General features: G+C 55.2%; 1 protein-coding gene across 1 annotated transcript in view; it reads left to right on the top strand.

Annotated features, from left to right (window-relative positions):
* Positions 1-13590, top strand: part of ADAMTS17 (ADAM metallopeptidase with thrombospondin type 1 motif 17) — an 89273-nt gene that overhangs the window by 23198 nt on the left and 52485 nt on the right. The window contains exons 6-7 of the mRNA XM_036355797.1: positions 330-487; positions 2802-2845. Coding sequence (XP_036211690.1) covers positions 330-487; positions 2802-2845 — 202 coding nt within the window. The remainder of the gene's footprint in view (positions 1-329; positions 488-2801; positions 2846-13590) is intronic.

The following is a 13590-nucleotide window of genomic DNA, read 5'->3' as shown; positions in this document are numbered from 1 at the left end:
GATGTGTGTCTCTCACATCGACGTTTCTCTCTCTGTCTCTCCCCCTCCCTCCCACTCTCCTAAAAATCAGTGGAAAAATATCTTCAGGGGAGGATTAACCAAAAATAAACAGCATAGTCTCCATCTGAACGTATACGTAGACCCACAGTGGCCTCTACCTGCGTCTCTGCGTCCACCCCCAGCGTTAGGTTTGTATTCGGGGAAGCGTGTCCAGAACGACGACCCAGCAGGCAGCTGTGTCCGCCTCACACTGTAGTCTGAGCACCAATGCTGGCTTCCCTGGGGCCTTGGCTTCTCTCAATGTCCCCCCACCCCCCGATTTCTTCCAGGCCAAGCTGTCCATTGGCCACCACGGAGAGCGGTCCCTGGAGAGCTTCTGCCACTGGCAGAACGAGGAGTACGGAGGCGCCCGGTACCTCGGCAACAACCAGGTGCCCGGAGGCAAGGACGACACGCCCCCCGTGGATGCCGCCGTGTTCGTGACCAGGTAACATGGGCGGCCTGCACCCCCAAACGTGCTTGGGGGAAGCCGTTTCCCGTGGGAGAGGGAAGAGGGCCGTTGGCTAGGAATTCAGGCTTGGCCATCGGACCGTTGGCCACCTGTGCGAGCCTGTTTCCTCGTCCGGGCAGTGGGCATCAAAGCAAAAATGTGGAAGCCACCCCGTGGCCATGAGTGGGTGAGCGGATACACAGAAGGTGTCTCTCTCACGTCGATGTTTCTCTCTTTCTCTCCCCCTCCCCTCCACTCTCTCCAAAAATCAATGGAAAATATCCTTGGGTTGAAGAGTAACAAAACAAGAAAAAAAAATGGTGCAGATGCTGAATTTCGTGTTCGATGTGTTCAACCACAAGTAAACCTGCTTAAGAATGTCCTTTCCACCTGAGCACATTCTGGGGTGCCGATTGCACGCGGGGGGTTCTGAGTGGGGGTGCTGGGGAAGGAGGAGACTGGAGGTCAGAAAAGCAAGATTTCTTTTTCTTTTTCATAATCTTTACCTGAGGATATTTTTCCATTGATTTTTAGAGGCTGTGGAAGGGCACACGGGGAGTGGGGGGCAGAGAGAGAGAGAAACATCGATGTGAGAGAGACACATCGATTGGTTGCCTCCCGCACACACCCTGACTGGGGCTGGGGATCAAACCTGCAGCCCAGGTACGTGCCCTTGACCGGGAATCGAACCCAATACCCTTCGGCGTGCAGGCTGTCACTCTAACCACTGAGCCACCGGCCAGGGCAAGTTTTCTTCAGCCGCAGGCAGGGCCCGCCGAGGCCCGCCGAGGGCTCTGACCTGCAGCCAGCCCAGGGCCGGCCTTCTCCTTCTCCCTTTGGTGCTGGCACCTCCTGAGCTACCCACGCCGCCCACTGCTGCGGGGCTGCTGGGCCTGCAGGACTGGTGTCTGCCCGCCCCGTCAAGTCCTCCATGCCCTCGCAGATGTGAAATTAAAGACCTCCCAGCAGCCGGGGGAGGCGGTGTGAGAGTGGGGGCGGCCGCCAACTTGGCCGAGAGGCATTGTTTAATAATTAGAGGCTGAGAGCTGCAATTCCCCCGGTTGGATAATAACAGGCTGATGTTTTCGCACGGAAATTGGGTGTGAGGCCGCTGCTGCGCCGGGAAGCTGCTCCTTCCTCCCAGAGTGATCCGGCCCAGGGCCACGCAGCCCCGCGTCCTGGGCCCCAGGCGAGGTTTCTTCTCTTTTGTGTCCCCCCTCCCTGTCCCTCATGGGCTGAGCCCGAGCCGTGTATTTCCCTGGACGCCCACCAAACCTGCAGACAGCCAGCCGCGGGGAAGGGAGCACAAATGAAGTCATGGCCAGCAGGAGCCACTGAGCAGGAGCGGCGGGAGCTGGGTTGTCAGCAGCTGCGGCCAGGGCTGGGCGCCAGAGCACCCCCGAGGGGACCGAGTCGGGGGCTGGGACAGAGGACTGGGACCCAGGCGTCCACTCCTCACCCGGCGTTACCTGTGACTCTGTCTCCCCCCCACGCCCCGAGCCCTCCGTCCCCCCAAGAGCAGCCAGAGGCTAGGATGAGTCTCTGTAGCTGCAGGATGGGGATGGGGTCAGGTTTTGAGTAGCTTCACTCTTTCTCTTTTCCACCACCACATACCTGGGGGGACCAGGGAGCTTTAAAGAAATATATTCAGGAATGGCTTTGGCCGACGTGGCTCAGGGGTTGAGCATCGACCTATGAACCAGGAGGTCACGGTTCAATTCCCAGTCAAGGGCACATGGGTTTCAGGCTCGATCCCCAGTAGGGGGCGTGCAGGAGGCAGCCGATCCATGATTCTCTCCCATCATTGATGTTTCCATGTCTCTCTCTCTCTCCCTTCCTCTTTGAAATAAAAAAAAGAGATACATTTAAGAAAAGGAATGGCTTCGGGGCTGCCTTCTGGTTTCAGCATCTAAACCCCGAGGCTGCCCAAGCAGAGTCGCTTGGGGAAGTCACTGTAGGTTGAGCATATTGACCAGTAATTGTTTCTGACCCGTGACTTGGCACGCGTTTTCTCCCCAAATGCTTTCAGCTGTTGGAAGGGGGCCCTCCAGCCACCGAGTGTTCGGTGTGGACGAGTTTAGCGGGAAAAGGGGGGTCCTGGGTGGGTAGGTGGGGGTTGCACTGGGAAATGCAGATGGGCTGCTATGGGCAAGCCCTGCTGTTCATAACCCTTCATCGTCTCCCGTGACAAGTAGAGCAGTGACGTCGCGATGGGCGGGATGACTCTCAGCGTGGAAGTGTGTGCTCCCCCCCTTCCCCTCCTCCCCCCCGGTTCTGCATGCACCTGACTGCTGTTCCGTTTTCTTTGTAGGACAGATTTCTGCGTGCACAAAGACGAACCGTGCGACACCGTCGGTAAGTTTCGAGTTAAAATAATATTCGAAGGGGCCGCTACATCCCCTTCGATACTTCGTGCCTTTTCCATCGCCTCTTTGCTTGTAGAAATGGATCATTTGACTTTATTCTGCTTATTTTTCCAGAAAAGTGTTGACAGTTCTTACAGCAGGAGGCGTCCAGACAGGGTTAATAAGGAAGATAGGAAATGTTAAGCTGGGGGAGGGACCACGGGGGGACCCCGAGGTGACTGTGTTTGGGGCGCATTTGTCTCTGAGCCTCTCGGCCACCAGTGCCGGAGTCGGGGTGACCCCCCTGAGTTAACGCGATTGTCATGAGACAGAGCTTACTGGTTTGTTCTCGTGCCCACGGGTGGTTTCCCCGTGCGTCCTGGGTGAGGTGTGACCGGGGTGAGCCCCGGCAGCAGCAGGCTTTGCTTTCCGGTCAAATAGCAATGCTACCACCAGCCCTTGCTGCTGGACAAACACATTTTCCTTCCCCTCCCTCCCTCCTCTTCCTTCCCCTTCTGCACCCCCCCCTCGCTCCCCACCCCCGCCATTTCCTCTCTCCCCTCCCCAGGTGTACCTGGCTGCTCGTAGCCTTCAGATTGACCCATTCTTTGGGCATCGGAATAGACTGCGAGGTTCACAGGGGCCCCTAGAGGGGTTTCAGTGAGGTCAGCGATCGCCCAAACCTCTGTTCCTGAGGAGGTCACAGTACGGCGCCGCCGAGTGCGAACTGCTGAACCTGCTGTGCTTAGCATTGTAGGAACGCGGGCTAGGCCTGGGCAGTGTATGCCCTGGAATTCACATGTTCAAAACCCGGGCTTCCCTTGGAGTCCTCGTCGCATCTCATCTCCATCCCTCTCTCTGGCTTTGCCGCGTACAAGCCAGAGATTTTGGTTAAATCGTCATAATCCTTGCCCTGGCAGGTTTGGCTCAGTGGTCCATAATGAGACTTTTCAGTGTGACATCGGTCTTGATAGAGGGACCGCTGACACCCGTCTCAGTCTGGCTGTGGCTGTCGGTGACCAGCCCATGCTGACCTCTGTCCGCTGACAGGGCTGCCCAGGCGGGGGCTGTCCTTCCCGTGTCCACGACTCAGCGTGGACGGCCACCGCTCCTCCGTCTCTGCTCCACCCTCCTGCTCACAGAGCTTGTCCCCATGGAGGCCCCGGTGCCTCATGTGCCTCAGAGGACTCTGCACTGCACAGGCACGGGCTTTACCCGTGTGTCGTGTCCCTCAGCGCCTGGCCCAGGGCTTGGAAGACTTAGTCCCCACTGCTGATGAATGAATGATGACTGGATGAGTGAGTGAATGAATGAATGATTGAATGAATGAATGACTCAATAGGAATGAATGATTGATGGAATGGATGAGAGAATGATTCAATGACTAGGAATGAATGAATGATTGAATTGTTGAATGAATGAGTGAATGAGTGAATGAATAGAAATGAGTGATTGAATGAATGAGTGAATGAATGAATGAATGAATGAATGCATGAATGAATATGCAGGAACTCCAGTGTGTCCAACCAGCATGCATCTGGTTGTATGGTTTTCTCTTGTATGACTTAGAGCTGGCTTTTGTTTATTCTCTTCTGAGTACATAACCCTCATCTCTGCCCTGAGCTGTGAGGATGTGCTGTATTCCAGTTGGCGGAGAAACCCCCCGAGTCCCACGTCCTCCCGTCCCCCTACCCCATCCGCCCTGAGAAGCTTCTCTGTCCTCTCTCATTGGGCCTGTTGGACCGTCCAGTTCTCCGAAGGGCGCAGTCTGTCCAACCCGCGGCCCTTTCCCGTTTCCCACAGTATTCCACTGTCGATTCCATGAAAACGATTAGTGTTTTTGGTGTGGTTTTTCTTTTCTTTCTATTTTTTTGCAGGGGGAAATGCCAATTCCACTTAATACTTCTTCCTCCAAGCTCCCACTGCCTTTTTCTAGTTCGGTTTCATACTCTTCCAATATTTTCTATTGTCTCCTGTCTCCTGGACCCCATGGTTACAAAATCAAACAGGACCCAACAGCTGTGCGTGGGCCGTGCCAGGGGGGCTGGGGAGCGCCACGGCCCTCTCCTCTCCACCTTGGCCGAGCCACTGATTAAATGGAAGGGTTCCCGGAGCCACAGGGCGAGGGGACCGGTGGGGGCCCCTGGGGCCGGCCTCACGGGCCGGTTGCAGCATTTCTCCTGCCATCGAGCGCCAGCTGCCAAGATAAACATACATTTGGAGATCAAGTGGGAACCCCCAGAGGTTTTCATCTTGGAAAAATAAATCTGGAAGTGTCGGGCCAAGAAGCCCTTTGTGTCCACACCCGGATCTGCTCAGCCTGCGTGCGAACGTCGGAGGGAGTGGAGAAGGCAAGGATGTTGGCAAGGGCGCCGGGGATGCTGGCGCAGTTCCTCCCCAGTGTGTGCCCTCGGGCCTGTCCCCTTTACCTCCTGTCTGCGGCATCGTGGCCCGACCCCCGCGTGCCTGCGGTGAGGTCAGGATGAAGTGCGCACACAAGCACATGGACAGCGTGTGGCACAGCGCCCACCGCCGTGGGAAACGGTGGCTGTGATTTTTATTAGCCGTTTCCCGAAGCTGACCGCCCTTTGCAGGGTCTTAGTTTCAGAAGGTACCTGGTACTTCCAATCAATCAGCAATTCTTGCCCCCTCTACCTTCAGAATACAGTTGACCCCTTTTTTTAAAAAAAAAAAAAATTTATTTCAGAGAGGAACGAAGGGGGTGGGGGCAGAGAGGAACATCATTGATGAGAGATACTCATGGATCGGCTGCGTCCTGCACACCCCTCACTGGGGATCGAGCCCGCAATCAGGCATGTGCCCTGACCAGGAATCGAACTGTGATCTCTGGGTTCATAGGTCAACGCTCAACCACTGAGCCATGCTGGCTGGGCCAGTGGATCCTTTTTTAAATAAATACATTTTTATTGATTTCTCATCATTGATGTTTCTCTCTCTCTCCCTCTCCCCTACTCTCTAAAATCAATAAAAGTATATTTATTAAAAAAAAAACTTAGGAGAAAGCAGAAAAAGAAGACCCTTTGAGACAAGATTTAGGGAGTTCAGGAACACCAGGCACCTGAGCAGCCAAACTATGATCCAGACGCCTCCTTCCCTGAGAAAGCCCCGGACATGCTGGGAAATGACTCATCCTGTGACCTCAGCTCCGGTGCAGGCCATCTGATCCTAAGGAAGAGATCAGCCAGGAAGCCTGTAGAAAGGTGTGGTTGGGCTGCACATGGTCCCGGTCAGCAACGGCCCGGTCCCCGCCTCCAGGCCCTGCCAGGCCAGCGGACGAGGGTGCCAGCCACTCCTGTACGCCCGTGTCCAGTTTCCGCGCAATTCCAGTGGCGGGCGGATGGAGTCGGGAGCCAAGGCGCCCCGGGAAATGCCTCTGATGGAATGAGAAGACCCAGACACTTGGACGGAGGGTCCCTGGCAAGAGGCCTTCCACCGGCCGCTCCATTAAACTTTTCATTGGCTTGTCTGAGGGTAAGCAGCTGTGCCCTTGGGATTGGACGGTCTTCGCTACGAGGCCCGAGGTCAGGAACACAGCGCTGGACCAGTGAGGCACGCCGTCCTGAGACACGGAGCCACGTGAATCCCTGAGGGAAGTGCTGATCTTGAAGATGGCCTCCGATCCTCCCTCCCTCCCCTCAGAAGTGTGGGCTCGCACCTGCGCTCCAACAGGGAGGTTTTCCGCCTGCAAAATGCCTCCTGGTGCCAACGTTGCTTTCCATTCGGGGGTGGGGATGGGGAAGGGGCTGCCTTCTAAGACCTACCTTGTCAGTTCCTCCTCCTCCTCTTTCTCCTCCTCCTCCTCCTCCCCACAGACCATTCTCGTTCCCTCGCTGCTGCAAGACAAAGGGAAGGCTTCCTAAGTGGGTCACCAGGCAGAGTCCGAGCACCTGTGTTTCATGGGGGTCAGGAAACACAAGATATGTTCCCTCGTGTGTGTGTGTGTGTGTGTGTGTGTGTGTGTGTGTGTGTATTAAGATTTTTTGTTTGTCCTGGCAGTGGTTGACCGTTGACCTATGAACCAGGAGGTCACTGGTTCGATTCCCGGTCAGGGCACATGCCCAGTTGCGGGCTTGATCCCCTGTAGGGCGTGTGCAGGAGGCAGCCGATCAGTGATTCTCTTTCATCATTGATGTTTCTATCTCCCTCTCCCTTCCTCCCGCTCTCAAATCAATAAAAACTTACTTAAAAATAAAAGGAAAGTGAGTGCCCAAGGCAGCCAGTGCGGACAAAGAGCTTTCTGTGTCCTCCTGTGGCCGCTCCGGAACATGTGAGTCCAGGAGAAGGTTCAGGCAGGTCAGAGGGGACCCCGGGAAAACAGCGCCCTTTCCCCGCCTTTGCACTTGGGGTGAAGGGCGGGGACCGGGGAAGAAAGACGTTTTTGCCTCTGCACAATGGCGAGCGTTCTCTCTCCCAGATCGCATCCCGCTGAGTCCCCTCCTTGGAATGTGTGACGGCGGAGTAATTTGTGGCAGAGGAACCATGTCTGTGTTTCAACTTGTTCTTTTTTTTTTTTTTCCAAACTTTATTTTATCTTTTTAGAGAAGGGAGAGGGAGAGAAAGATAGAAACATCAGTGATGAGAGAGAATCATGGATCAGCTGCCTCCTGCACCCCTCCCCCACCCCCCACTAGGGATGGAGCCCGCCACCCGGGCATGTGTCCTGACAGGGAATCAAACCCTGACATCCTGGTTCCTAGGTCGACGCTCAACCACTGAGCCACACCGGCCTGGGCAGAATTGATTTTCGTTGTGCTGGGGTGTCTCCCATAATTGTCCTCTCTCACCTCTTCCCGAAGGTGAACCCTCCGTCACGGTCACTAATGATAGTTCCACACATCCCCTTGGGTGGACAAACACTGCCCTCCCAGAAGGGGCAGGCCACGGGTGGTCTTGCTCTGGGATGGCCACGGGCACGAGTGCTGGGACCCCAGCCGCCCGCTCGGTGTGGGGAGGCTCAGAGGCCGCCCAGGTGCGCACGTCGCCCCCACCCGCGCCCCCTGGCTCAGCGCCCACGCCTGTCGGGGCGCCGGGCTTTGCAGAAGATCCAGCGGAACAAAGCCCCGTTGTTCCTATCGCGCCTCTGTTCCAACGTGCCACGCTCCCTTTCATCCCGGCGAGCTGCCTGCCAGCGAGGCATTCAGGAGCGAGCCAAAGCCGGGCGGACGCCCAGACGTAAAGCTGAGAACTGTCTGCCCACAGTGGCACCTCCCCGGTGCGTACCTGGCCGCCTGCTTCCTCCCGGCGTCTGTGTTGGTGTTTAGGCCACCGTCGGCGTTGTTCCAGGTGGATGCATCCACAGTAGCTGCGGGGCAAAGGGCAAACTGTTGGGTGATCACCGTGGTGCCGTCAGTGCCACCCAAACCCTCTGGGGGCCAAGGCGCAATGTAGTTAACTAGGACCATTTGGGGTGCAAACCCACTTGGCTGACTAGGTCACAGTACAAGGGTCTGCACTGGGCCCTTGTGTGGTGGCCAAGAGCGTCTCCCAGGCTCTCTGATGGCGCCAGCACCGGGCTGGGGTCCCCGAGCCACCAGCAAAGGTGCCAGCTTAGGGCTGAAGGCACCTCTCGGCCAGGCCAGCCCTGCGCCCAGGAGGAAACAAAGGCGTTTATTCCTGCTGCTCGGAGCTGAGCGCCTGAGATGCCGGTCAGCGGAGTTCTGGTCAGTGTCGCCCCAGCTCTCTGGCCTTCCCACACACCCGCACAGAGCACGCTTCCCACTCGTTTAAGATTTCTTACAATATATTTGTATGGATTTCAGAGAGGAAGGGAGAGGGGGAGAGATAGAAACATCAATGATGAGAGAGAATCATGGATCGGCTGCCTCCTGCATGCCCCATACTGAGGATTAAGCCTGAAACCCAGGCATGTGCCCTGGCCGGAATCAAACCGTGACCTCCTGGTTCATAGGTTGATGGTCAACCACCGAGCCACACTGGCTGGGCTCCACATCTTTTAAAGCAAATTCCAGAAGGGCTTGGATGTCCCAAGAACAGCGTGGAGGTTTGAACACATACAGGGTCTTCAGCAAATAGTTCTGACTGACCCAGTACCTGACTGGCTTCAGAAAGAGTGAAAATTGATATGTTACATGAAAGGGGGAGATGTCAGTGTGTTGGGATGTCTGTTACCTGAGGGCAGTACTTCTCTCATCTCAAAAGGACCATAGGTCCGGACAGTATGGCTCAGTGGTTGAGCATCGACCTATGAACCAGGAGGTCACGGTTCGATTCCCGGTCGGGGCACATGCCTGGGTTGCGGGCTCCATCCCCAGTGGGGGGCATGCAGGAGGCAGCCGATCCCTGATTCTCTCATCATTGACGTTTCCCTCTCTCTCCCTCTCCCTCTCTCTCTCTCCCTAAGAAAATAAAAACCTATTTTTTTAAAAAAGGAAAGAAACGTAGGCGAAGCCCCCAGTTGCCCTTCTGTCTTCAGCGTCCCGGATGTCATGTACATAAAAGCCTTGAGAGACTCCGCCACGAACACTGCCCCTCCTGCAAAATCCTTACACGCTTTCTTGGCAGAGCTTTTGCTTGACAAATACTTTCTGTTCAACCCCCCCCCCCCCTCTATTTGGACTCGCTCGAAATAATTGCAGCGATAGATTATATCTGTTCGGGGCTTCCTATGTGAGAAGTGCTCCCCTGGCATGATTGATTGAATCCTCCACCCGGGAGGCGGGTGTCAGTCTCATGTTACCAACAGGGGGCGGGGGAGGTGGGGAAGGCTTAGAGAGATGGCACGGGCGCCATCATCACCCAGGTGGCAAACGGCAGAGGGCGAGGCAGACCCACACCCGAGACCAGAGCCTGCCCACCTGGGCCCCTGCTGGCCCAGGAGAGATACGCCGCGGTTTATGTCCCTAAGAACGGTGCCATGTCTGCGTGGTAAACAGTGGCTTCTGAGTCAGGTCCGATGAAATAAGGACCATTCGGGTTCTCTTGGGCATTCAACACCCATTTCAAAAATATATGTTATTATTGATTGCGGAGAGGAAGGGAGAGGGAGAGAGTGACAGAAACGTCAATGATGAGAAAGAATCATGGATCGGCTGCCTCCTGCACACCCCACAGTGGGGATCGAACGTGCCCTGACCGGGAATCGAACCTCAACCTCCTGGTTCCTAGGTCGACGCTCAACCACTGAGCCACACCGGCCGGGTGCAATGTCGTTCTTCTTGCATCCTGTCAGCAGCACGGAGTCCCGCCCAGGCCTCCTCAGGGCATGGGAGGGGAGGGCTTCTCGGGGCAGGTTGACTTGAGCTCGGAATGTTGAGTCGGCACCCACATGACAGCCAGCTTCCTGAGTTGGGTGTGGGGACCACTTCTTTATTGAGGGGCTCGCATGTCCTTGCCAGGGGAGTGCTGATGGACTTTTGCTCAGGAGCTGGTGCCCAGAGCCGCCCTCTGGCCTGGCCTGCCCTCCCCCCACCCCTGCCCCACTCCCACACGCAGCCCAAGAACCAGGCCCACCCTCGAGGGGCCTAGAACAAAGCACAGATCGAAATCCCCTTGGGCTGCCCTCGACCCTCAGCCTGGGTCTTTTAAATTCCGCCTTTCATCCCCAAGAGGGTGGCTTCGCTCGGCCAAGCATTCGCAAGAAGTGTGGTTTCTTAATCATCCTGAGAGCACGGTTCTTTTTTCTCTGCTAACTTGGCACACATTCCTGCGCGCGGCCTTGTATTTTATGCTTCCTGTGGAAATAGAGCTGTTAGCGTGAGAGGGAGTGAAGCCGTATGTCAAGGTCGTCCCAGGCAACTTTCTAGCGCATTCCATTGCATGGGTCCTTGGAATAGAGTCAAGGCAAATTATAGACACGGCTCATGTGGTCCATAGGCATCCTGACTGGGGATGCTCCGGCAACCCAGGTATGTGCCCCACCCGGGAATCGAACCGGCGACCTTTTGGTGCACGGGATGATGCTCAACCAACTGAGCCACACTGGCCAGTTAAAAAGCTATTTGCTTTTTAATGTGGTTCACAAATGTATTATTTTTATTTTTTTAACTTTTTTATTTTTGAGAGGAAGGGAGAGGGAGAGGGAGAGAGAAACATCAATGATGAGAATCACGGATCAGCTGCCTCCTGCATGCCCCCTACTGGGGATTGAACCCAGGCATGTGCCCTGACTGGGTATCGAACCATGACCTCCTGGTTCCTAGGTGGAGGCTCAACCACTGAGCCACGGCTGCCGGGCTGGTTCACAAATTTAAATCACACCTCCATCCACTTAGAGCAGCGGTTCTCAACCTGTGGGCCGCCAACCTGTGGGTCGCGACCCCTTTGGGGGTTGAATGACCCTTTCACAGGGGTCGCCTAAGACCATCGGAAAACACATAGATAATTATGTATTGTTTTTGTGATTAATCACTATGCTTTAATTATGTTCAATTTGTAACAATGAAAATGCATCCTGCATATCAGATATTTACATGACGATTCATAACAGTAGCAACATTACAGTGATGAAGTGGCAACGAAAATAATTTTATGGTTGGGGGTCACCACAACATGAGGAACTGTATGAAAGGGTCGCGGCATTAGGAAGGTTGAGAACCGCTGAGAGCACAAGGACTTGGGAATGAGCTGGAACTCAGGACTTGATCCTAACCACCGTGATTGCCAGTGAATAGACGTAAATTTCTTTCTTGTCATTGGCACATGGCATCCCAGTGACAACCAGGATGGTGCTGGTACCGTGAACGGTTGGTGGGAGCCCGGGATGGTCCGAGACGTGGGCAGCCGGGCCAGCAGCTGGGACTGTTTCCCCGGGGCTGTTTGCCGGTTGAACAGAGTTTACACTGTCCGGTGTTGTTTACTTCTTGGATCCACAGTCCCCTGGCAAGGCTGTGAGAATTATGTGCTGACACCGTGCAGTTTTCTACTGAAAAAGAAAACAATGAAGCCTCCTTGCCCCCAGTTTCCTCACCGAAGCGGGTGCTCCTCCCAGAAGCGGAAGCGGGAGGCGGAGGGAGGTGTCTGCCCTGAGATGACACGGCTGGGGGACAGGCCGGGCGGCTCCCGGGACGCGACCGCTGTCGGGATGAATTAGATGGACTTCTCCAGCGTCAGAGAAACTCGCCGCAGCCCTGCTCGCCTGTCCTCAGCATCTCCCATTTAAAATAGGTGTTTTGCCAGGGGTGTCGGCGAGATGGAGCTGGGGTAGAAGCACACACTCAGTTGTGTGTTGACCGTGAACTTCCTATCAGAATCAAAATCTAGGAGACTTTAAAAATATATACACTTTTTTTTTTAATTGATTTCAGAGAGGAAGGGAGAATTGGAAGAGATAGAAAGATTAGTGGTGAGAGAACCATTGATCGGCTGCCTCCTGCACGCCCCCAACTGGGGATCGAGCCCACAACCCGGGCGTGCGCCCTGACCGGGAATCGAACCGTGACCTCCTGGTTCAGAGGTCGACGTTCAACCCCTGAGCCACGCCAGCCGGGCCTGGAGGACTCGTGTGTGTGTGTGTGTGTGTGTGTGTGTGTGTGTGTGTGTACCTCCTCTGCCTCTGTTCCGTGTCTGCTGGGATAAATGAAATATAACCAATAGCTTTAATCTCCGTAGCAAGTACATCTTCGTTCTGTTAGGTTTAAGCCTCTCACAGAAAGAAGAAGACAATTAAAAGGAACTATAATGACTTCACCATATCTTGGAGGTAACTGCTGTGAATATTATTGCCTCTATCCCGTGAGTCTTTTTAGCTTTAGGATTAAGAGCATTTGGACTTGACCACGGGGAACCTCTCCTCTATCCCACCCACGTCTCTGTATAAACACATCAAGGTTTAGGGAAATCTTCTAAGTCTGCGAAGATTATTCATTGTCGTTGGTTTATCAGCGCGTTGGTGAGGGAGGCCTGGGGTTTGCCTGGAGGAGCGTGAGTGCTGGAGAAACACGCCGGCCGGGCCCAGTTTTCCTCTTTTGTGGGCGAGCTCCGATGTGGGGATTGGGTGGGTGTTTGCCGGTTGGTGCCTTTGCAGCCGGAGGCGATGGGGTCTCCGCGAGCCGCCAGCTCACCCTCCCTCTGGACGGCTATTTCCTCCCAGGGAACGTGGAAGAGCGGTGGCCTTTGCTTCCCGCTGAAGCTCATCGCTTCACGCCCATTTAGTCCCTGCAGCCCTTTCTTTTACTGCAACCGGGGACCCCCCCCCGCCCCCCTCCCTCCCGACGTGGTTGTGGGAGTTCACACACTTGCGCACCGTCGCTCGTCAATGCACTTGGGTGTGTCCGGGTCCTTTCCTTTCTCTTTCCCTCACTCGGCTCGAGGACCAGGCTGCTCATGGTCGCAGTGAAACGTCAGAAAGCACTGGACAGCCCTGGCTGGTTTGGCTCAATGGATAGAGCGTCGGCCTGCGGACTGGAGGGTCTCAGGTTCGATTCCAGTCAAGGGCACACGCCCGGGTTGTAGGCTTGATCCCCAATGTGGGGTGTGCAGGGGGCAGCTGAACAATGATTCTCTCTCATCATTGATGTTTCTATCTGTATCTTCTCCCTTCCTCTCTCTGAAATCAATACAAATAAAAAAAATTAAAAGCACTGGTCCTTGCCCGGCCTGTGAGGCTCAGTGGATTGAGCCGTGTCCTATGCACCAAGCGGTCACGGTTCATTTGTGATCAGGGCACGTGCCCAGGTTGTGGGCTCCATCCCCAGTAGGGGGCGTGCAGGAGGCAGCCGATCCATGATTCTCTCTCATCATGGATGCTTCTCTCTCTCTCCCTCTCCCTCTCTATTT

The sequence above is a fragment of the Myotis myotis genome, unplaced genomic scaffold (genome assembly GCF_014108235.1).
Source record: "Myotis myotis isolate mMyoMyo1 unplaced genomic scaffold, mMyoMyo1.p scaffold_m19_p_23, whole genome shotgun sequence".
Taxonomy (NCBI): domain Eukaryota; kingdom Metazoa; phylum Chordata; class Mammalia; order Chiroptera; family Vespertilionidae; genus Myotis; species Myotis myotis.
This window is presented reverse-complemented; position numbering and strand designations above follow the sequence as displayed.